The sequence below is a fragment of the Brachyhypopomus gauderio genome, chromosome 2, assembly GCF_052324685.1.
Source record: "Brachyhypopomus gauderio isolate BG-103 chromosome 2, BGAUD_0.2, whole genome shotgun sequence".
NCBI classification, from domain to species: Eukaryota; Metazoa; Chordata; class Actinopteri; order Gymnotiformes; family Hypopomidae; genus Brachyhypopomus; species Brachyhypopomus gauderio.
Window position 1 is genome coordinate 24,170,801 of NC_135212.1, and position 23,005 is coordinate 24,193,805.

Sequence of the window (23,005 nt, forward strand, 5' to 3'; positions counted from 1 at the left end):
GGTTTCATTTTATGAGTGCCTTGTTATATGGCATATTATGCTGGAAATGTTGAAGTTTGGATTAACTGGAACTGTTCGTATGTTCTTCAGTGCGATCCACTCGTTTTGGAGCAAGGCTTCGTTTCTGCTGCACTCTTGAAACACTTCAGATGAAATAACCATTATACTGCCACCTAGTGGCCTGGGTGTTTCAGTTATTCTGTGCTAAATATTTTCAAACTGGTCAGTTCATGTGAGTGAACCGCTCCACGGGGAATTAAATGGATCATTTGATTATTTTCTCACGTTATAAAAAAATGCTTTTTGGTAAAATGGCTCACAGTGTCTTTAAATAAATCGACGCAGGAAAAGACGGTCGGGTTTGTTTATCGGGTTTATCAGACCAAAAGTCGGTCTGAGATGATCCTTTTAGACTTGGTCTTCCGAAAGCTAGATTTTGTTGGCACGTTTGTCCATATTTATACGCACACAGGATCATAAACCTCAGACATAAGCTGCTGGAGGTTGCTCAGTAACTCGAAGAGGTTTTGAGGATTTTTGATATATATAAATTTGACTTGGAGTTTGAATCATGTACACGTGCTTTCATTATTTATAAGCTCTGATACAAAAGAGCAAACGCGCTGAGTTATACATCTGGGATACGGTGCATTTTAATATATCCCCATATTCACACTAAAATGAAGCTGATTATGTTTAATATGACATATATCAACACATTTGTTGCTATGACAAGCACCAAATTCACTGAATTTTCCAGTGGTTTTTTTGAACGTCCTTCGACTGCTGCGGTTTCTCTGTACATGATTTGTTAGGGTTTTTTTTATTCCTGTACCATTTCCAGTAACCCTTGAAACATTTGTGGATAAAACAGTATGACGACTGCAACGAGCTCGCATAGCGCCATCTATCATAGCATATCAAAGTCACTAAATTCAATCGTTTGGTCTATTCCACCACTTGGCTAATGTTCAGACGCTGGTCTACCTGGTGTGTACCATTCATCACCATACATCGCTAGTGATGTATGTGATGTTGAAATGTACAATTTGATTGAAGGTGAGGTATGCAGTTAATAATCTGACAATTCAGTGGACGATCACTTTGCAAAATCTATGATAATGTAGCAGAATATGGGATAAATCCTGTTTCTCCCTTTAGGTCATTCAACATTACTGCATCTTAGTCTCAGTGATGAAGTATGATTCTTGTTTATCTGTACTGTTTATGCATGTTTTTGATTTTGGATTCTAAAACATTAAGACACTGACACTATGACACTGCCACTGTTTTTTCAGGTTTTACTGACCCCTTCTGTCTATATTGGAAATTTTTTTATTCTTTGATGTCTCATCATGTCACCAAATGGAGATAAAGAATATCTAAATCCGTTATGAAATATCCTGCTATTGAGGACCCATGGCTTGACCGCAGTTTAGCTTTGGCATGTCCAAGATAGAATGTTTGGGCTTATCAAAGACTTTCTAGGTCATTTTAGTAGTTGTAATTTAATAATAATTGTAAAGTTAATTATAGAGTTTCATTCAATTTTAATTTAAAAGAATTGAAAATTTCTGCAACAAATTGAAATATTGTAGTTTTCATTCTACAGAATTAGTTGCATGTTATGCACAGTTCGACGTGATTCTTTTTTGTTTTGAAGTGATGTTGTTGAGGTGATTCGATGTGCAATCGTTTACTATATATAGGTAAAACATTAATCAAACTGCAAGAAGTACTTTGATTAACTGAGAAATATACATACGAATTGGAAATTCTGAAGTTGGCCTGGTCAAAGACCTGCGGTTAAAGTAGTGCAAGCCAGACATGCTATTAGGGACATCAAGGTCCTGAGTGAAATCCCAGAATAAATTCTGAACCATTTATTTACTCCTGAATATAGGGCGACTATGCTACCCTCGTGCCAGGCTGCCTCTGTAGAGCAAAACGTGCAAACGTCTCATATGCTGCCTGTACATATTCTTGACAACTAACCGAAAAAGTAGGACACTATGCAGTTGTTTTCCTTCCAACATTATATTATACTATTAAAATGGTTAAATTAGCGAGAAACGTGCATAACGGACTGGCGGAATTCTTAGTAATTGGTGCATGTGTTTGTTTTAATATTATTTTATTGTGAATTGCAATGTCCGATTCACTACAACAATTGTCCATATCCGTTTAACGTTATATAGACATACATATTACGTTATGTACCACCTTCTACACTTGTTACTTGGAATTAAGCCACCTTGTGGCTGGTGTCAAGCTAGCCTGAACAGATACTTCCAGACATCTAATGTATTCTCCTCATTCCAGAGGCAGGACTGCGCCCACCCCTTGTGTAAGCAATTTAAACCTGATAGGAGATCACGAACTAAACCTCGCAAATCTTTGTTAACGTAGCACACGGCATTGCATGATGTTTTAACACGAAGGACAATCCAACTAAAGTTATGTTTTTTGATCGGAGATTAATTGGGAGTCCTCCCGCGCACTTTTAAGTGGCATCGCCTCTATGCGTTTCTCACCTTTTTTATTGCATTGAATACAAGTACGTGGACGAATGAGTACACCGACACAGGTTTTGTAATATGAACTTTTTACCAAGTGGAATATGCTTTTATCTGTCTGTAGCAACCTGCTGGTTGACGTCAAGAGTGGACTCATCTTGGTGGTGGGTATCGCTTATGAACGCAAGCAAATTCATTATTGTTATGATGTGTATTTTACTTGCGACTTACTTGTAAATATATGTTATTATTTTATTCGTATTAATATATTTTTTAATGTTAGGCACGTCGGCATTTGCCATTTTGCAGTAGAACTCATAACTAGTGTATTTGTATAATGAATTTATTTTTACAAAAAAAAAAAAAAACGTTAGAAGTTCATTTGAAATGCGATTGACTCTGTAAGCGCTTTGAACGCAGGGAAGGCTGTGTTGAAACTCGAGATATGTGTGAGAGATCTCCATCGCCCGGGTGCTTTCATCTTGTATGCAGGTACATGGGCACCCTTGGATCGCAAGTGATGTGCGACAATATTCCAGGGTTAGTTAACAAACAGCGCCAGTTGTGCCGCCAGCATACGAAAGTGATGCAGGCGATTGGTGCTGGAATTAAAGACTGGATTAGCGAATGCCAACACCAGTTCCGCAACCACCGCTGGAGCTGCAACACCATGGCGCGCGACCACAACGTTTTTGGAAAGCTCCTGCTACGAAGTGAGTATACATTTCCGCCGGGTAGCTCAGCTCTCCAGATAGCCTGCAGCTACAAATCTTATATAGGGGATTCTCATGACTCTGCGCCTACAGTGAAATTCCTTATCCCAAATCAGATCATGTGACTGTAACAGAAAAGTAACACCTGATACAGAAGATCAAATTTCTTTTGTTTGTGTTATTAAAGCATAAATCAATCTTCTGCTGAAAACACTGATACTGATAGTCTCTACAATACGACAGCGTATACAAAAAGAATCAAATTATAATGAACGACATATTTAGTGTGTTAGACCGTCCTCAAAACTGGATTTCTTCTCAAAGACGGATCCAACCGTGCGTAATAAATTTCGTATGGGTCTGTTCTGTGCATTTTTCCAAATGGGATGAAGTGCATGTTATGAGTTTAGGTTCTCTGCCCACTCTCTCATCCTGCGTAAAATCAAACTAATGGGATCATCCACATAGGAACTCTCGGCCAGTCTCCCAGGCCACTTAGCTGGACTTGCACATAAAAGTTTCGGTCAAATCTCAGACTTTAATCTTCTTGCTTGGTATTCAGACCTCCCAGAAAAGCTGTGGACCCATCATAAGGCATTATGGGAAGGACCTGATTGGCAGGGCTTCTCTGTGGCACTGGGAGAATCTACTTATTGTCAATGTCAGTGCGCTAATTTAGAACAATTGCAGGAATTTGGTAGCACAGAACCTCTATTAGACCAGCAAAGCTCCCATATGAAGAGCTAAACCTCAAAGCCCCTGTGTCTGCTGCTTGCTGCTGTTCTGATGAGCTGGTCTGCTTTCATTTTACTCTTTCTCATCCACTAAAACATCAAACTTCTTTCTCTCTCACCACCTTCCACCCCCCCACCCCACCCCACCCCACAATTCTTACTCTTTTGCTCACACACAGAAGCACTCTCACTTATATATCATTTGAACCACATCCTTATCTCTTGGACATAGGCAGCCTTTGATCCTAAAGCAGAATAAGAATACACTCGACATCAGAGCATTGTTTTGGAGACAAACTGATAAAGAAACTTCACAGGGGTCTCCAAATCTTCAAACGGCTCTCTTGAGCTTCTCTGCCTTTTGGCTAAGATCAAGTGCAGTGTCTGTTCTTATCAAGTACCAGAACTTGACTTGTACCAGTGATAATGGCTTTCAGAGGCTGTAATAAGGATTTAGATTATGCCTCATGCACTTTCTATATTTATTGTCTTGCTTAATTTAAATATGCATTTCGGCAAAACACTGTCCAAGTCTATGCACCGTACTAAAGTATCTCATTAGGGGGATTATCCCTCTCATGCCATATCCTTTCTGCTTATGCGCAGGCAGTCGGGAGGCCGCCTTTGTCTATGCTATCTCCTCAGCAGGCATGGTCCACACCCTGACCCGGGCCTGCAGTCAGGGCGAGCTGGACACCTGCTCCTGTGACCCGGGAAAGAAGGGCTCCTCTCACGACGACAAAGGTCCCTTCGCCTGGGGAGGCTGTAGCGATCACGTTGACCATGCCATCAAGTTCACCCAGTCATTTGTCGATGCCAAAGAGAGAAAGGAGAGAGATGTTCGGGCGCTTGTGAACCTACATAACAATCGGGCAGGAAGAAAGGTACAATTTTTATAGTTTGATTTATTTTGACCCATTTTTTTTGTTAAGTAAATCACAAATTATTCATATGTAGTTACTTCACTTCTGCTCTACTACAATAAATGCTGCACACACACCATTTTGTAAGCATGAAGCCTAGCGCAGCATCTCCGTAATCTGCTAACAGGATAGTAGGGCTGTGTTATGGACAGGCAGAGCCCATAACAGGTGAAAGAAACACCCTCTCATTCTTCCCTTCAAAATAAGCTCTCATAAAGAAGCTTCCTACATTGTGTCCTCCTTAAATCCAGTGTTCAGCGTTCTGTTTCTCTCTCACCCACTATGCAGGCCGTGAAGCGTTTCATCAGTCTGGAATGTAAATGCCATGGTGTGAGTGGGTCGTGTAGTGTGCGGACTTGCTGGCTAGCCATGGGCGACTTCAGGCAAACAGGCGACTACCTTCGCAGGAAATACAACGCGGCCACCCAGGTGGTGATGAACCGCTATGGGACCGGCTTCACCAGCGTGTACAGGAAGTTCAAGAAGCCCACCAAGAATGACCTGGTTTACTTTGAGGACTCTCCCGACTACTGCATATGGGACCACGAGTCTGGTGAGTGTGTGGACGTGTTCTACCACACACACATATACGGTGACGTTCATGCTAGCACATTACTAGAGAAGTCCCATTTGTTGAGTGCATTCTCTTAGCTGCAAAGAGAGTGTGGTTCACAGTGGAGGCTGAGCTGAAAGGCCTGATGGCCTGTGTCACATGGCCCTGCAATCCCGACCTCTCTCTCCACACGCTACACCTCCCACACTCAGATTGCTGACAATCTGTAAAGCATTAGTCTTGCCCCCGAAACACAGGGAGACTGAAATCAGAGAAAGCGAGCCGTTTAGCTGGCTATTACGCTCACAATAGTCACAACCCAATCTGTAACGTGAATGCACTTGGATGGTGTCTCCCTCCAAGGCAGTAGACTATCACTCTCCACTCTTTTTTGTGTGTGCGTGTGCTTGTAAGCGTGAGTGTGCTGAATTGTAGTGAATAACACCAGGTGTACCAACGTGCGGAGCTGGAGGGGACGCGGGTGCCTGTCAGGCCGTGCGTGATCCTGGCTATCAGATGACACTGTGTTTAAGGCACATTACCGCAGATCTGTGGACAGCATAGGAGGCGAAACATGATCCCTGCTCACAACTGCGATAAATTACAGCCCTTGCCAGTGCAACTCTCTTCTGTCTACCCTGAACAGGCAGGAATATTTTGAGTGGAAGGTCATATCTCACGGGGTGCTCGATGATCTCCTTTGGAAGATCTCTTGGCCTGTGTTTTAAATTTTCATTTAGGCTGTGGCCTATGTCTCTGCATGGAAATACCTGAGTATGTACAAATACAGTGCATGGACTTGTGATGATAGGCATGTATGTACGGATAACTTAACTAATGCTTAACATATTGTGCCCTGTGATCGTGTGGCAGGCAGTGCAAGGTTTATGTCCATGTTCAAGCCACTCGGTCTGAACTGAAAATGCTGTAGGTTCTCAATAATGTGGCGTGAGAACGCCGGACTTCAGAGGTTTGTGTAAGGGTAGTCCCAGAGGGCCAGACACTACAACTCTTCCCCAGAAAAGTGTGAAATCAATTTCCAGCTCCCACCATAGACCCACATGCTAAACTCATCTCTTAGCACGACCCCCCTTATTTTAATTCAATAAGCAGACATACCTCAGGTGGAGGCTGCCCATGATGTAACCAATAGCGACGTAGCACGCCATCTTGTTGGACGCGCTAGGTTTTGGGGGGAGCGTGGGGAGGGTGGTGATGTGGCTGGGTCATGCCCAGACACATGTCTGTCTGCTGGTAATCGCGTGCAAGACGCAGTGACATATCAGGGCTACCAGCAGAACAGTCTTGCTTTTAACTTCAGGGCAAGGCGGGGGAGGGTCATGGCCTCACCTTCAAAACATATTTATGATCCAACAGTTATAACTAGGAATCTGAAAGCTGATTTGGCGCTGCGCAAAAAGGCAGATGTGAATTCCTGCTTGTGTCTAACATCGGTACCTCCGTGGGCCACGGCCGTTTGTGTAACGCTTACACTGGGCCGACGGTAACAGGGCCCTTGTGTACAGAGCTGGGTGAGTTTTTCCCAGGGTGGAGCGAGAAGGCTGGGCTTGATACAAGCCCTTTAACAATTTCGATATCAGCGGTGGATCAGCGCCGGATCAGCGCCGCGCCGGCCTGCTAGCCGGGTGGGGTGGCCCAGATTAGAGCTGTTGAAATGAGCACGCGATGAAGACTCACGGCAAGGCTGATAGCTCCTATCATCAGTCCCTCATCTCATAAAGGACCAAGCGGTCATCCCCTCAGTCAGCGCAGACAGCCCCCCACCTGCTGCGGGACAACTCCGTTCTGCAGGCCAAGGCAGAATACTGATCCCAGGACTGCACATCTAAAGTAATTAGCCAAACAGGCACAATATGTCCAAACTGTCTTTATAGTTCCAAAGGGTGGATTATGCAGATACACATTATGGTTCTAAAAATATCTTTACTCCAGTGATACTGGGGTTGTGCTATAAACAGCAAACTAAAATGTATGTGTTCATGTATTAGACTGTAATGGCAGGAATTTCTCCCTTTGTCATTTGTCCAAAATGGACTGCAGCAATGATGCCTTGTGCTGAATTTGTCTGTCCCTCCCGTTGAAGGTTCAGTGGGCACAGGCGGGCGCGTGTGCAACCGGACGTCCCGCGGAGCCGACAGCTGTGAGGTCATGTGCTGTGGGCGGGGTTACGACACGTCCCGTGTCAGTCGCGACACCAAGTGCGAGTGCAAGTTCCACTGGTGCTGCGCCGTGCACTGCAGGGACTGCCAGGAGGAGGTGGACATCCACACCTGCAAGACGCAGTCGTGACCCGACACCGCCAGCCTCCAACCCACACCACTGACACGTGCCACTATTCACAAAACATCTCAATGTGGCTGGTATAACCTTACGATCAGGTTGTCTTTGTTTGGCTGGGCATTCACGACGCCCTTAGTGTAAACAAAGGAGAAATTTGATCTTACGTCAACACTCCTAATAAGATACTTTATGAATCCTGGCCTGTGAGCAGTGCAGAAGCTGTCAGACTGGAGGTGGTGAGGACCAGATGAGGTGGAGGACTGAAGATACAGGCCAAACTAATAGCGACCAATATCTGAATCCACAACATTTCGGTTACAAATCTAGGTTTGAACTCTTAGCTAGACTTCCTTCTCTTCCATCTCTTCTCCTTGTTCCATTTATTTTGTCATATCATATTTATTGAGTCTTTGAGTGATCTTCTGTGTATTCTAAATGTTGAAATGTACATACAAACTCAACTATGTAATTTAAATTAAAGCATATGCATACGACGTGTTACAGGGTCTGACAGGAGTATGTTATAAGCTCTGACAGACCTAAAAGAATGGAGACAGCTCATTCAGATTGTTTTATGTATTGGTTATTTTCAGGTAAAAGTGAATTCTAATCAAATCGAGATACATCCAACATTACTAAAAAGGAAATATTGAACCTATAGGACTATGTATGTGATAGACACAAAGAGTAAATATTGAGCAGCGTAATCGGAATAAACAAGATTGATAGGCTATATGATAGATATATTAAAGATATGATATATGGTAGATATATGATAGATATGATAGATATATGTAGTTGTGATATATTAATCTATAAAGTAAAGTAGGATACAAAGGCATTTACAGGAATATAAGGAAAAAGTATGTGGTGACGGTTTTTATTGTGCGAGCTTTCAGATGGCAATTGAATCTGGATTTTTAAGTCTAGAAGTTGTCCGTTTAGCTTTTGTAGAGATTAAAACATGAACTATGGTCATTATTTTTTTAATCAAATAGTCGTTTACTCTTAAATGAAACAATTCAATGGTACCTGTGCGAATTAGAACGGTACCACAATATATGTATTTTACTTTACTAAAACATTAAATCTGGGTGCAACTGTGAATCACCGATGCCTACATGACCTCTGATCATGAACAAATAATATCAAATGAGATTCATTATTGACGGTACATTCCCTGAACCGATTTTTGTCCTGGTGAATGTAGAGCAAGAATTTATTTTGTATAAAAAACCTTTTGCTTTTTAAGCCTTTAGATACTAACATGAAGACAACAAGAAAGTGACGGTCATGTTTTTGTACCACTAGAGGGCAATAAAATCATTTTTCAATATCCAGTAACACGTAAAAATTTCCTACGTACATCCAATAGTACTTGTTATGGTAATATTCATCACATTTGTTTAATTCTGTGTAAGCTCTGTGTATACACAGATATGGAGTTTTGTAAGTCGTTTTGAATAAGATCGTTTGATAAATGCCATCTATGTAATATATGTTGATTCTAGCCCAAATTTAATGGCAGAATAGTTTGATTGTAGTACAAATCTGTACGAGCACTTTTACTTAGCTAAAATCTAGTTGTTTTACCAATAGATTTTTTTTAAACAGTGGCAAACAAACTAACAAACAAACCATCTTTATTTACTTGTTATAAGAGATTATTTACATCTTAATAACGTTTTTCTTCAATAAACAAAAAAGGTGAATGAATGCAAATTTTAAAAATTATGTACACAATAAAGTTGTTGTAAACAAAAAGTCAGACATTACCAAAATTACGAAGTGTGTCTTTAAATGAAACTTTTCGCGACGTCAGAGTTGTAGAACACAATGACGCGGAATTTGTAACAGATAAATTCTAGCACGCGGAGTTGTTGCCATCATTACATCCTGTACGTCTCACGCACGGCGCAGTTCGGGGACGGAACAGCGGGGCGGGCTGACCCAAACACGCAGAACGGGGAGGGGCAGGCTGACCCAAACACGCAAAACGGGGGGGGGCAGGCTGACCCAAACACGCAAAACGGGGGGGGGGGGGGGGCAGGCTGAACCAAACACGCAAAAGGGGAGGGGGGCAGGCTGACCCAAACACGCAAAAGGGGGGGGCAGGCTGACCCAAACACGCGGAACACAGGAGCCCAGAAGTAACGCGCCAGGCTAACCGCTGAGCACTTTTACTGACTAGCTACCTACCAATTTGTCTTTGAGGTGTACGTTGTCACGTCTACTGACATTTAAATTTCTTTCTGTCGACAAGGTAACTATGTTTCGCAAGTACTGACGTTTATCTTTAATACGGTGGTTACAAACATTTAGTGACGCGACACAAGTTTAGATATGTAACTAACTGTAGGAGCATGGCGAGGTAGTTCACGGCAGGTGTGGCTTATGGGAGAGATATTAGTGAATATCGCCAGCCATGCTGTCCTAGTTTGAAGTTCTAATAAATAATAGTTGACATTGTAAATGTGTAAATGTGACATTGTAAATGTGTAAGAACTACGTAGCTAGTTAAAATGAACGAACCTGAACTCGCTCATTCATTTCTGTGGACGCTTGGATCAGACGGCTGTTTTCAACAGTTACCGTTGACGTTTTTGTACGTTCGCCAAAGAAGTCATGATCACTTTAATAGCTGCACAAGAAGGGAAGTTACGTTATCGGAAGCGTCAGTACTGCTTTAAGCTGTTTTTGTGTTTGTGGTTTTCTTTATTGTGAGAGCGTTTGAAGTTTAAAATATTGCCTCTCCGTTTTTGTTTTAAGTTTATTGTCCATCACAGCATGGTCAGTTGTATTAGTTTCAGTTACTCTTTATGATAACCCTAAAAATAGCAAGTAATATTGTGTGTGTGTTTGCGTTTCTGCCAGGGCTATTCTAGTGCATATGCCTCTGAGCCTGACTCCACTCTTCAATGGCTGCCTCTGGCTCTTCCACCACTGTGCCTGAGAGCTTCCACTATGAGACCAAGTATGTCCTCCTCTGTTACCTTGGCCTGCCACACGCCTCCCACTCAAGGCCTGCTGAAGGTAAAGAATAGTACAAGAACGGGCTTTTGCTAGTTCACGCAGAAGTTCCTTGTTGAGGAACATCTACTACCCATTCTTCTCCCAGAATTCCTGAAGTTGCAGGGATAACTTGTGCTGAACTTCATTTGTGTGAGTTGCTCTGGACAAGGGCGCCTGCCAAATGCTATGAATGTTAACCTCCAGTCAAGAGTGTCTGGCACTACATTTGTCACTTGAGATCACAATTCACATTTACGCTGCATACTGTAGGGGTTGTTGAAGTGGGCCTGTGGCAGTATCAGAGGAAACACATAAAATAGATGCTGCTTTGTGACAACTGTTGTATGTATGTGTGTGTGTGTATATATATATATATATATATATATATATATATATATATATATATATATATATATATATATATATATATTGATTGATAAAATATCAGGAAAGGAACATATGTAAGGCACAATCTCAGTTCAGTAGATCAACATGTAATGCAGACATATTTGCAGAGTCTACATTACTATACTATCACAGGAGTTGGTAGGAGTCTGTGAGCTAGTCAGTGGTGAGTGAATCATGAAGACCAGGCTTTAGCCACTAATTACACTAGTACATCGAACATGCTTTAGCACTTGTCTTTAAGAACCTGAAATGCATTCAGACAGAATCACAGTGGAGAAGGGTCACATAGCCTACAAGAAAGAAGAGAATGACTGTTTATGATTATCATTCATAGTCTTGCGTGGCACAACCTCACTGATAGCTTTAGTACTTATAATCTTGCCTGTAAACTTCCTTTAAAATCTCAAAGACCCATTTTATAAACTAACAACATTTTGCTGTTTTAAAAACAGTGTTGCTGACTCTGCTGTTATTTTTCTGTGCTTTTTTTTTCCGATTTGTTCTGTCTGAAAATGGACACAAGCAGCAGAGTTCTTGTTGTAAGTTGAAAACATAGACATGTAGTGAAACTAGTTTGCCGGGGGCTAAAATGGTTTTTAGCATTAGTTAGTATTTAGTAAGTAGTAAGTAAGGAAGCAGTTAGACATTTGAAAGCCAAAACAGCAAAGGTGTCAAATGGATCAGAGCAGAATAGATCCGAATGTGGCTGTGGACTAATGTGGCTGTGGACTAATGTGGCTGTGGACTAATGTGGCTGTGGTTCTGATGGTCCCCGATAGGAGGATCGGCGCAGTGTTCATTTTTGTGAAATGCTGTTGACAAGAAGCACAAGTTGAGGATGATGACTCTGTCTCTGTGGGTCTCGGCGGGGTTACCCCTGCCCTGTTGGAGCAGAAGGGCACAGCCGAATCCCACCAGCTTTTCAACTTAGAGTTTAAAATAGGCTGGGAATAATGTTAATTAAACGAACTGAGCCTAACTCTCTTGGGACGACTGGACCCTCCATCACTCCTGTTATTCTCATCTTGGTTATGTCCAGGTTACTCTTCACCCAGCACGCTTGGTTTCAATACCTCATAGCATCTTGTGCCATTTTACAAAGGAAAGAAAATAGAATGTTTTTGACTCTTCGTCCACTGAACACAAGTCTGTCCCCTTGTGGCACACACTTTGGTTTTTCCTAGTAGAAGTGGAAGTCTCTGTCCTGTCTGGTCAGTACTGCATCACCGGTGTGTTAATGTATTCTCCAGGAAACTGGGGAGAGAAGCACGTGTTGCAGTGGATTTTATTGCATAACTTTACATAATTTTAGTCAATACCTGACAGGGTGTGCGTGTGGAGCCTTTCCCTTACGTGTGGTGCACACCTCTGCTTGTGTACCTCTGGAAGACGCCACGTTTTAAGTCTTTGTTGTGCTGAGCATTCCATGGTGGGTATGGGTGTGTGTCTGTCCGCTTGCCACAGCAGCTGGATACGTTGCCCAGGAAACAGACGTTACCGGGACGAGCGGGATGAAGCAGCAGATTGAGAAGGAGCTGGGGCAGCTTGAGGAGGAAATCTCTGCTTGTAAGACTCATAAACACCTGCACACGCACAGAGCACATGTGATCATGCCTTTGTCACACCAAAGCTAGTATACTGGGTTTTGAATGTCTCAATGTCTTGGTGACGCTACAGGATCCAATAACACTTTTGATTAAAACTTTGATGTCCTCAGAACAATCTAGCAGCAAATTTGTGTTGACTTTACATGCATGATATTACCGTATGTAGATGGATGGTTCTTTCCAATGCCATGGTCTATTGTCATTTCTCTCACAGCATGAGAAACCTAAAAGAGCATTATCCTGTCCTCTGCGTGCGTGTAGCTTTCTCCAGGACCGGCTTTGATTGGCACACATCTCCAGTGTTTAGCCCAGTTAACCCAGAAAGCTCAATAGAAGACATTCTGGCTGTGCTGGGGGACCGCCTCATTCGGCACCTGGACACACACCTGGCCTCAGCCACACACACACTTCTGAGTAGGTCAGTATTGCTCAAATGTGGAAGAGGCAGCCATAAATAACAGTACAACAGTACAGTAAACCTGATCAGTTTGAAATGTCTCGGCGTGTATCATTTTGCATATGTTTAAAAGTTATATAGGATTCATCCTCAGCTTCCCTGTAAGGCTGTCTGCTTTCACCATCTATATACACCCTGGCCTATAGAAATCAGTGTTGACATTAAGCAGTCACTTTAACAGTGTGTAGTGATTGAGTTTGTGTGCACAGTGACTGCGTGTGTGTGTGCAGTGACTGCATGTGTGTAGTGATTGCGTGTGTTGTGCAGTCAGCTGGGTTATGAAGAATTCCGAGCGGCGGTGCAGAACCTCTCCTCTCACGCTCATGGAGGCTGGAGCAAGGTGAGAAAACCAACATCACAGCCTTGGGGCATCAGCTGAGCTTGGGCGTAGACTGCCTGCCATGATGCAGGAGCACTCTGCTCTCTTTGGCCTTGTGTCCCTCTGTCCAGGTGCTGGTGCCCGTAGTGCTGCTGCAGGCCCTGCAGGGCGGGGTGCAGCCCCTGGCTTCACTACTGGCCCTGGGCGTGCGGTACCTGGAGGAGACGGAGGCGGACTACATCATCCAGCAGGGTGGATGGGTGAGTGGGCTGCTGCTCCGTGGGCTGTGGCTGATGAGAATGGGTGGTCTGATTCTGGATTAAGCTTTGATGTAGGCTACGTTGGCTCATTTGGAGTGCAGTGCTTAGGTTACACATCAACTGTGAGTGGTTCAACTTCCATAGCTGGAGCCTTGTCACACACTATTTGTGAGCATTCCTGGTCCTGTATCAGCATTTTGCAGGGAGTGTAATACCATACTACCACAGTGACTTTTTAAATTTGGCAATATTGAACATAAAATAGGGGCAGTCATGGTCCTGTGATGGGGAACTGGTCTTGTGACTGGAGGGTCGTGGGTTCGATTCCCAGACCTGAGGCCATGACTGAGGTGCCCTTGAACAAGGCACCTAACCCCAACTGCTCCCTGGGCGCCAGGCTAGGGCTGCCCACCGCTCCAGTCATGTGTGTGCACCACAACCCCCTAGTAATAACTTGTGTGTGTGTGTTTGTGTGTCTGTGTTCTAATTGCACAGATGGGTAAATGTGGAGGACAAATTTCGATTGCGGTGAAGGAAAAAAAATGGCATGTTTAATTTTCATTAAAATTGGTTATTTATGAGAATATAGATTGCAGAGAATCAGAATTTGTATTTTGGCCAAGCATAATTTTGGCCAATTTGACGTTGCAATTGGTGTGTCAATCAAAAAGGCAGAAAAGAGAATAAAATGGGTAACAAAAATGTTTTGCCTAAATTAAAGAGCTCATAGGAGTGAGAGTAAAGAGTGTGCAATGTAATATGTAAAACACATAATGTAGTCTATACAAAAAGTGTAGTCTTAGTGCAGTGGCTTCATATTATTGGAGTTTTTTTTGTTGAGGCTGACTGCAGTTTGTGAAAAAAACTGAGCTTGTGGTGTGAGGTTTTGGTCATAACAGCCCTCAGCCTCTTGTGGGAGTGTTTTGAAGATGTCCTATCCCAGGTGTGAAGAGTCAGTCATGATCTTGCCTGCTTGTAACCAGTCACCCTCTCAGGAGAGTGAACGAGGCACTGTAAGTGTATGCCAGCATGACTGTGGATGATTTGAAGTAGGCTGGCACAGAACATATTAAAGATGTCTGTAAACACTGGAGATGGTTTGGTCAGCACGGTGCTTAAGGGTCGAGGGAGAAACTGCAGAGTCCAGAATCCAAAAAAACTGTTTACATCCCTCTCCGTGATGGAAGAAATTGTTTCTGCTGGTTGTGGGTAGTGAGGAGGGAGGAGTCAAGGTGGCCAGTTGAGTGGCAGCTCTGCCCTCTACTGGGGTGTTGGAGTTGGCAGTGGGGAGCTGGGATGAGGCTGGATGTGTCAGGACAGGAGCAGCCCATCTAGCAGCAGTGCCATGTTCAAAGCCTTTCTTCTCCAAGCTGATGCTCAGTTTGCATTTCAGCAGGTCTTCTTGAACATGTCTGTATACCTAAAAGCAGTGAGTTGCTGCCATGTTTCTTGCTGCTTAGATATTTGCATTAACAAGCAGTAGAACAGGTGTACCTAATAAAGTGGCTGTTGAGTGAATAACGCAGATACAATAATGAGTACATATCTATTTCTACCAGAAGAGGGAGCTGGAGAGCTTCTCTTTAAATTCTATTGCAGTCTGCTTAAATACATTGTGGTTCGTCCTCAAAATTTTATTTACCATTCATGAAACACTGTCCTATACTCTCAGCCTGGCTCGTCTTCTGAGACACACACACACACACATACACACACACACCGACCTCATGGGTCACATTCCACTGGCTCACTGAGATTATCCATTACATTAACCTTTCACTTTAACTTCTCAAAACATCAAAACACCAGTGAAAGGTTAATCTGTTACTACACAGCCTTCTACCTAAATTATGATTTTAGAGGTCACTTTTCACAGCAATGAATGCCATTGAGATAATACACACACACGGGTCTGAGCTTTGCTGACTGTAGTACTTGAATTATGCTGACTGGAAAGAAAACCCACTTTTATAAAATAATAATAAAATAGAGTAGGCCAGCTCCTCCGAACACACACACACACACACACGTTGTGGAGCTCCCTCGCTTTACCTATGTGCTTTTCAGGGCTTCTTGTCACAGAGGGAATGTGTGTGTGTGTGTGTGTGTGTGTGTGTGTGTGTGTGTGTGTGTGTGTGTGTGTGTGTGTGTGTGTGTGTGTGTGTGTGTTGGTGCTAGCTTGAGGAGCTCAGTCAGCATAGCTAATTTAATTTAGAGCCCCACTGCTACCATTGTCTCCTGCTGGAGTCCCGATTGCTGAGTACATCCACATTCCTCCTGTGCAAAGCTTTATGAGGATCCGAGAACCCGGCAGAGATTAAGTGTGTGTGTGTGTGTGTGTGTGCGTGCGCGCGTGCGCTTCCCTAGGACAGGCTTCGATTGGCACACATCTCCAGTGTTCAGATGAACATGGCGGGGGTGTGTGTGTGTGTGCGTGCGTGTGTGCGTGCGTGCGTGCACGTGCGTACGTGCATGTGTGTCCGGGGGAGGGAGCAGGCGAACAGCTTCACTACAGTAGTTGTACTTGTATTGCTTGTCAGTAGCTGTTCAGATTGGTCACTTTTTCAGCTTTTCCTCCATCTGTGTTCTTGATGGTCCTGGCCAAGATCTCTCCGTCTCTCTCAGGGAACAAGTAGTCAGGTAGGCCATCGTCCTAACAGCTTGTGCTTTTATTTTCCGACAGCACAAGACAGTAAAATGATAAGCCTGTGAAGTGAGTAAGAGACTGAAAGATTGAGGATATCTGCTTTCCTGTCTTTTGCATGTCTGTTTTGACCATTTGACCGGCTGGCAGTCCATGGTGTCTCCATGCCCTTCAAATCCGCATCACCCTCACATTTATCAGCATTTAATAAGCTAATAAGTAAATGTAGACATATTAATTTATTCGTTAGATTTCTTTGATGTTTGTATCTTCCATGACTTGCTAAGTTTCAGCATTAAAATTAAGCTTATTTCACTGTACACTGCACTGTAGTTTATTCAGACTTAAGTGCACTGCTCAGTTTTTTTGCTAATAGGTGATGTTAAAATCTTGTGATATTATAAAACCATGGTAAGAAAATCAGTAACATCCGAATATGCCGACGTGTTCAGATTTAGTGGCGACAACTGTGTTTTTAAACATTTGCGGGGGTCATACCACAGTGTCAGCACATGCAAGGACTCCTGCAGCGTTGCTGTGATGCAACATGACTTCTGTTGGTAGGGCAGTAACAGGCGGTCTGCAAGACTTTGATACAAATGGCACCCACTCGAACAAAGAGGATCCAGGACCTTGCGGGTGTCCTTGAGCAGTGAGCCGCTGGTTATGTGGAGTGTGGTGCAGGGTGGAGGTGATGGAGGTGGAGGCCAGAGTGCCGTAGCAGCACACAGCTCTGCACCTTCCCCTGCCCACTGCTCCAGGTCACGCGCATTTCACAGAGGCGACAGCTGCTACACAAGGGGAGTGTACACACACACACACACACACACACACGCACGCCTGAGCGCATGGGCACTTCTGGGAAGTCCAGAAATAAGCCTGATTAATCCTGGTATAAAGTCACCAGGAAGTGGACTGTTCTGGTTCCACTGCACGGCTGAATGTCAAGTGCATGTCATGTGACCAAGCGCATGTGTAATCAGTACGTAACTTGTGACAGGGCAGCAAAGGTGAGGGTGCTGTCATCAGTACAGCAGCAAAGGGGAGGGTGTTCTGCACTCCAGTGAGAATGACGCTAACTAGAGTTCCACAGTCATCTCGGTCATCACAGTCTGCACAGTCAGCAGTCTCCCAAAGCAGCCTAGTTACTTCACACTCCTAATATTGCACAACCTTGTAGTTTAAAAAGTCACACAATCTTTACATAGCCACCGCACAGCCTGTGAGATCTGCAGTATATGATAACCACACAGTCTGTAATAACCACATAATCCCTGAGATGTGGCAGCTGATGTATTGAAGCAAGCACTAATGATTCAATTTGCACCTTGGCTAGCTGGATCTTATGACGGAGAGAGGCAGCTGGATTCAGGGCGTGGGAAGAGTCTGTCATTGTCTCAAACTGCTCCTTTGAGTAAAATGTGTTCATAGAGACTTGTATCCCCCCCGAAATGATTTTCATTGCGGTTTTCGCTAAATAAAATGATAGGAGATTTTAACTGAACAGTAATACCATCATGTCTGCATTCCATAACAAATGAAGCTCTCTAAAACTGCCTGATAAACTAGAAACACAAGTTTCTTCCTACTTCCCTACAGCCCAAGTCTCCTTACAGATGTATCCTGTGCTGTATTTTGGAACACAACCCATTAACATGAACCAAGGGAAAGTTCTCAATATGAACAACAAGATGTTTATATAGGAACCTGTCAAACACCTTCACCTTTAATCATGTTTAATGTGAGTTATTTGTGCACCACTGAACACAAGCCTTGGGCACCTGTGCTGGTCATTTTATTGCTCAGACGGTGTTGCCGTTGACTCTCACTAACAGAATGTGGCCTGACAGGAAAGAATGGTCCCATTAGATAAAGAGTGTGTCATGCTCTTCACTTTCTGAGGCTGTAGACTATTAGCCCGGTCTGAAGGCACTGAATTTACATCTGCTTTTAATGTAGACCCAATATGTAAACAGGAGTTAAAGCTGCTAGGCTGAAATCATTATTGAGTAATTGATTGATCATTTTCTTTTCTGAGGGACTGGTTTGCTAATTTTTTCCCCATATAGTGGTAACAGTATGCCAGTCCAGTGTTGGAAGGTTGGGCACTAGTTGGGGCTGGAGTTCATCTGCACGTCTTCAGAAGCCATGCAGAATAGTTTCCATGATTGCTGCACTTGTCTGTGTGACAAGTTATGGGTTTCAAACCTAAAATAATTCATTCAACTCATTAGGTCTCAAAAATACTCTGCTATGCTGAAATGCTTCCTGTTCATGTTCACAGTACCCATCACCTTCACAGAATCCCCGAGGGTCCCCACTGGAGAAGTGTTGCTCTTTTAAGGAAACATGGCTGCTTTTACTAGCTGTTTACTGTGTCTGAAACATTTCCAGTTAACAGTCCTTTACTTCTCTTATAATATGTAGTTTGTAATTGAAATAGGTAATCGTCTTTCTTTGGTAACACATCAATACAAAGGTTAATCTGGCCAGTCACTATAGCCTCATTGACATCTTTGTTGATGAAAAATGTCCCCATGTACACAGAAATCATACAAATGTACATCTATTATTGTGTGTGACTTTGTTGACAAGTGAAATCGCTGGTGTGAATAAAATGTTCTGTCAAGCATGCTAGAATTTTGTTGGTTTTATATCAAGCAGGTTATGAAAGAGGTTCTCTGCCCTTCATGGTAAATGACTTGACACTTTTCAGAACAGGCTGGTGTGTTTGTGCAGAGTTCTTTGTCCTGGAGCCAAGGGAAAGTACAAGGATTTGTCACAGCTCCACCCAGCACACGCCCAAGAGAACGTTTTAGGCTTATTTTCCTTGTGCTTTAGTTATTGTAAAATATGGTTGCAAAAGGAGTATGATGTCTCTGAGATTTCTACTGCAAAACATGGTCCTGACACCTCTCATCAGGTATTTAAAATACGTTACATTATAAATTGGTAGATTTGTAAATGAAAAACTTTGTGTGTGTGCGTGCCCTATGCAAATGGGTGTTTGGAGGTTACCTGTCCATTTGATCAGTCAGCCCAAGTAGTAAAATATAGAGGATTTTGTTCTCAGCTAGGGCATGTTTTACTCAAATAGCTGCAGAGACCTTCACACATACTTCTACTGACTTATTACGTTCCAGAGAAAACTCCATACGTTGACTGATTATGATTTTGTGTGTGTGTGTGTGTGTGTGTGTGTGTGTGTGTGTGTGTGTGTGGATGTGTGTGTGTGTGTGTGTGTGTGTGTGTGGATGTGTGTGGATGTGGATGGGTGAGTGAAGGTGATGACACGTGGAAGCAGGTTGACAAGCCCTGGGATTATAGAATTGTAAATTTGCAAGTTGGAGCAGGAGCCGTTGTGGATGTCTAGCAGTTTCTGCTTGATGCGTTTCTCAGGCTTGTCTGTCACTCTCAGCCCCACTGTGGTACATACTGAAGCTCTGAGGAGATGATGTTTTGTCTGAACTCATGATCTGATGCAGTTTGACTAGTGTCTACACTGACATGTAGAAGGGCTTTGCAGTTGTGTAGCAGCATGTGGTGAAAGTCTGGCCCCTCCTCCGTGGGGCTGAATGACACTCCCCTCTGTTCATGTTTCTTCTTGCACATTCTGTCTAACTACACTTTAACTTGTATGTAACTTTGGAAATTTGTATATAAATCCACCAAAATAATCAGTTGTTCCCAATCTATGCACCTATATTTTCAGCCCAATAACTAGTGGAGATAGTAGAGAGCTCCTTGTATCTCATTTCTTGTTTTGCATATTACATATACAGAAGCAGTTCAGTTGTTAAGCACATTTCCTTTCTGTTCATTTATTGTTGCAAGTTAATTTGTCCTTCATTGTCGTCTGCATGCCGTTGCGTTGCAGTAGTACACCACTAGGTGGCACAGGAGACACGGACAGATGCAGGAAGAGGCATCTTTGTGCCATGCTCGGCTATATGACTTCCTGACTTGAAGCTTCGGGTCCTCTGTGCTTTACTGAAACATGTTCAAGTTGTTCAAACTTGATTCATTTTCATATGTCAGTGCATTCTTGTGTAACAAGACTTGTCTATATAGTTTTTAATACAGATTCAGTTATTTATTAGAAGATTGTGGTCACCCTACCTCATATTTTGGTATTGGATGTATTGAAAATATTTGTACTTTTCTGTTAAAATACTTGATATTGCATTGTTCAGTGCAAGACAGTTTATGTCCATAAATTTCTTAAGCAGAGCTTAATTTGCATTGTCATGATTCAGTGACTTTTTGTTTTGCTTTTTGAAAAAGTGAAGTGAGCAAGTCTGACTCAGATTAGTAGAGGAAATGTGATGTTGGCCTATATATATGTGTGTGTGTGTGTGTGTGTGTGTGTGTGTGTGTGTGTATGCGTGTATACTGTATCATGGCACTTAGGCTACATGTTAATTGTTGTGCATGGATTCTGTGAAGGCGCTGTGACGTACGATTCCATGGTAGTGATCATTTGTGTAGGTGTTTTACAGTATGAATCATCGGCTGTTTATTTTTGGCAGGCTGTGCATGATGGCACAGATAGTGAAAAACGACACCCATCTGCTATTGCAGCATATCAAACCTTGACTGCTGTATAAGTTTGTCAATGGGGGGTTTCCCCACCTACCGTCTTCGTTGTGTCTTACAGAGTGCAGTGTTTAACCTGGAGGACGTGGAAGACCCTGGAGTGATAGCTGAAGACAGTAACGATATCTACATCCTGTCAGGGGAGCCGGCCCCAGACTTGCTGAGCCCCCCCGAGTCGCTGCTGACTGAGGCAGACAGCAGTGGGCTGGCCTCCTGGCAGTCAGAGAGCCTGCCCATGTCTCTCAGTGGCCACGACTCCTGGGCTCAGGTCGGTGCTATGGAGCCAGAGGACACCAAGAGTCTGGACAGCGCCGAGGCGGTAGCCCTGGCCGAGGAGCAAAGCGAGAACAACTCCTCCAACTCGGACATCGTGCACGTGGAGCGAGAAGAGGTGGAGATTTTGGAGGAGGGCACCGAGCCCACACAGGAGAGGGAGCTGCAGGAAAGTCTGCTCAGCATGCTGGGCACCGAGAGCGACCTCGGGGTGGACCCGGCCGAAGACACCCCACCTCCGGCAGAACGGGTCGCGGCAGTGCCAGAGTCGATGGCCCTGGAAGAGCTCGTCACTGAGCCATTTAGCAGCCTGGGTGCTACTGCGCCACCTGTCGATGTAGAACGGGAAAGCAGGCCCGCTCCGGCTCCACCTGCAGCTCCTGACCCAGAACCAGAGTCCGATCGGTCAAGCCCAGTTGAGGAGCCTCCCCGTGCTGAACCCGAGCCGGCTGTACCCCCCTCCACGCAGGAGCCAAAGTCACAGGCTGTGCAGCTGACCCCCATTTTAGCGCAGCAGCCTACCATCACCCCTCCAGCTGCAGCCCCAGAGCAGACGGAGTCTGGGGTGAAGCCTCAGGCCTCGGAGCTCCCAGTGCTGCTGTACGGTGGGGCCGCCTTGGTAGCCATTGCTGCATTATTGGCTTATGGAGTACTGACTTACAGGAAGAAGTAACAAGAATCAGTTGATCTTGACTTTATCCCCATCTCGCAGGAACCTGGGCCACTGTGCTACCTTAGGCTACACTGTGGAAAATGTCTGCATCATGAATTTAGTTTTTTTTTTTTTTTTTTCCCTCCCTGTTCTTGATTTATTATTGTAGCCGTTGTTTTATCTTTTGTTACACAGTAGTACTGTACAACTGGGGTTTTTTGAGGTACATTTTGGTGGTGACGGACTAGATTCTGCAAGATTTTTTTTTATAGATTTTAGAAGCAGACAACCATTATTCAAGGGAAATAAAGTTCATTTTGAAAACAAATTACTTGCAGTTGAAAATGGTGCACAACTCAGTCTGCCTATTTTTAAATGAATTTGATTAAGCTGAAATATTAACCTTAGTTTTATGAACCTGTCACTTTATTTTACATGGAATATCTGAGAAATTAAATGGTCGGTATGCTGTGGTTTATCCCTCCCCCACCTATTTGCGTAAGTTTCTGGTGTGATGTACTATATAGGAATGTGATATCATGAGACAAGATTTGCTGCATTGTGTAGCAGCAGCCACATTTAATAAACAAACCACAGCAGTTACTGTTTCTCAACAGTACTGTTCTATTCTACATGAGGGAGTTCTGGGTGATTTTATTTTACCAAAGCTACAAGCAGAAAAATGAGCTGATTTGACAAAATTGTAGGTCCTATTTTTCATGTCTTGCTGTCTTTTCTGAATTTTTGAGAATGCCTTTATTGCCAATCAGATTAAATTTGTACAACCATCAGGTCTTCTGAAACAATTAACTGTCCAAAATAGGAACACATTTCTACAAGTTGATGCCTGTTGGTTTCAGTCGGTCATGAAGTTCCCTTTCAATCAAAGCTTGAAATGGTAACTACCCACCATTTTATCCTGTTGCATTTTCTCTTTGGCATGTCCTGAGGTTAGAACTTAAAGCAGTGTGTGTTGTTTTATACAGAAGGTCTTGGTGATCTTTAGCAATGTGGCCTTGCCTCCCTCAGAAAAAGCA

At 43.5% G+C, this 23,005-nt stretch overlaps 2 protein-coding genes, 1 long non-coding RNA gene and 1 other non-coding gene across 8 annotated transcripts; 3 read left to right on the forward strand and 1 right to left on the reverse strand.

Annotated features, from left to right (window-relative positions):
• Nucleotides 1-2,318: 2,318 nt before the first annotated feature.
• Nucleotides 2,319-8,721, forward strand: wnt2 (wingless-type MMTV integration site family member 2). 2 transcript variants are annotated; one of them, XM_076992221.1, is made up of 6 exons: nucleotides 2,319-2,557; nucleotides 2,641-2,680; nucleotides 3,009-3,229; nucleotides 4,570-4,847; nucleotides 5,175-5,439; nucleotides 7,544-8,721. In XM_076992221.1, exons 3-6 carry the CDS (start codon nucleotides 3,013-3,015, stop codon nucleotides 7,747-7,749), a joined length of 966 nt encoding a protein of 321 aa, XP_076848336.1. In that variant the 5' UTR covers nucleotides 2,319-2,557; nucleotides 2,641-2,680; nucleotides 3,009-3,012; the 3' UTR covers nucleotides 7,750-8,721. The 2 variants fall into 2 exon arrangements, with proteins under 2 accessions (XP_076848336.1, XP_076848335.1); XM_076992220.1 differs by having other exon boundaries at nucleotides 2,319-2,680.
• Nucleotides 4,309-4,509, forward strand: LOC143508990 (U2 spliceosomal RNA). Its single transcript, XR_013129566.1, has one exon. It is a non-coding gene; the product is annotated as a U2 spliceosomal RNA (small nuclear RNA).
• Nucleotides 4,434-10,368, reverse strand: LOC143494088 (uncharacterized). Its single transcript, XR_013125554.1, has 2 exons — nucleotides 10,273-10,368; nucleotides 4,434-4,820 (listed from the first exon to the last, which is right to left on the reverse strand). It is a non-coding gene; the product is annotated as an uncharacterized LOC143494088 (long non-coding RNA).
• Nucleotides 9,844-22,756, forward strand: bcl2l13 (BCL2 like 13). Of its 4 annotated transcripts, none has more exons than XM_076992214.1 (7): nucleotides 9,844-10,003; nucleotides 10,615-10,773; nucleotides 12,625-12,726; nucleotides 13,029-13,185; nucleotides 13,492-13,564; nucleotides 13,675-13,803; nucleotides 21,105-22,756. In XM_076992214.1, the coding sequence occupies exons 2-7, from the start codon at nucleotides 10,659-10,661 to the stop codon at nucleotides 21,987-21,989; spliced, it is 1,461 nt and encodes a 486-aa protein (XP_076848329.1). In that variant the 5' UTR covers nucleotides 9,844-10,003; nucleotides 10,615-10,658; the 3' UTR covers nucleotides 21,990-22,756. The 4 variants fall into 4 exon arrangements, with proteins under 4 accessions (XP_076848329.1, XP_076848330.1, XP_076848331.1 ...); XM_076992215.1 differs by having other exon boundaries at nucleotides 12,628-12,726; XM_076992216.1 differs by having other exon boundaries at nucleotides 10,615-10,714.
• The last annotated feature ends 249 nt before the right edge of the window (nucleotides 22,757-23,005 follow it).

What these genes read in the sequence shown, in the direction of transcription:
- wnt2 (XM_076992220.1), top strand. Translation starts at nt 2,598, where the DNA reads ATGAACTTTTTACCAAGTGGAATATGCTTTTATCTGTCTGTAGCAACC. An exon ending in ACAATCGGGCAGGAAGAAAG is followed by an intron (nt 4,848 to 5,174) that starts GTACAATTTTTA and finishes CCCACTATGCAG; the next exon opens with GCCGTGAAGCGTTTCATCAG. An exon ending in CATATGGGACCACGAGTCTG is followed by an intron (nt 5,440 to 7,543) that starts GTGAGTGTGTGG and finishes CTCCCGTTGAAG; the next exon opens with GTTCAGTGGGCACAGGCGGG.
- bcl2l13 (XM_076992214.1), top strand. Translation starts at nt 10,659, where the DNA reads ATGGCTGCCTCTGGCTCTTCCACCACTGTGCCTGAGAGCTTCCACTAT. An exon ending in CCACTCAAGGCCTGCTGAAG is followed by an intron (nt 10,774 to 12,624) that starts GTAAAGAATAGT and finishes CGCTTGCCACAG; the next exon opens with CAGCTGGATACGTTGCCCAG. An exon ending in TGAGGAGGAAATCTCTGCTT is followed by an intron (nt 12,727 to 13,028) that starts GTAAGACTCATA and finishes GCGTGCGTGTAG; the next exon opens with CTTTCTCCAGGACCGGCTTT.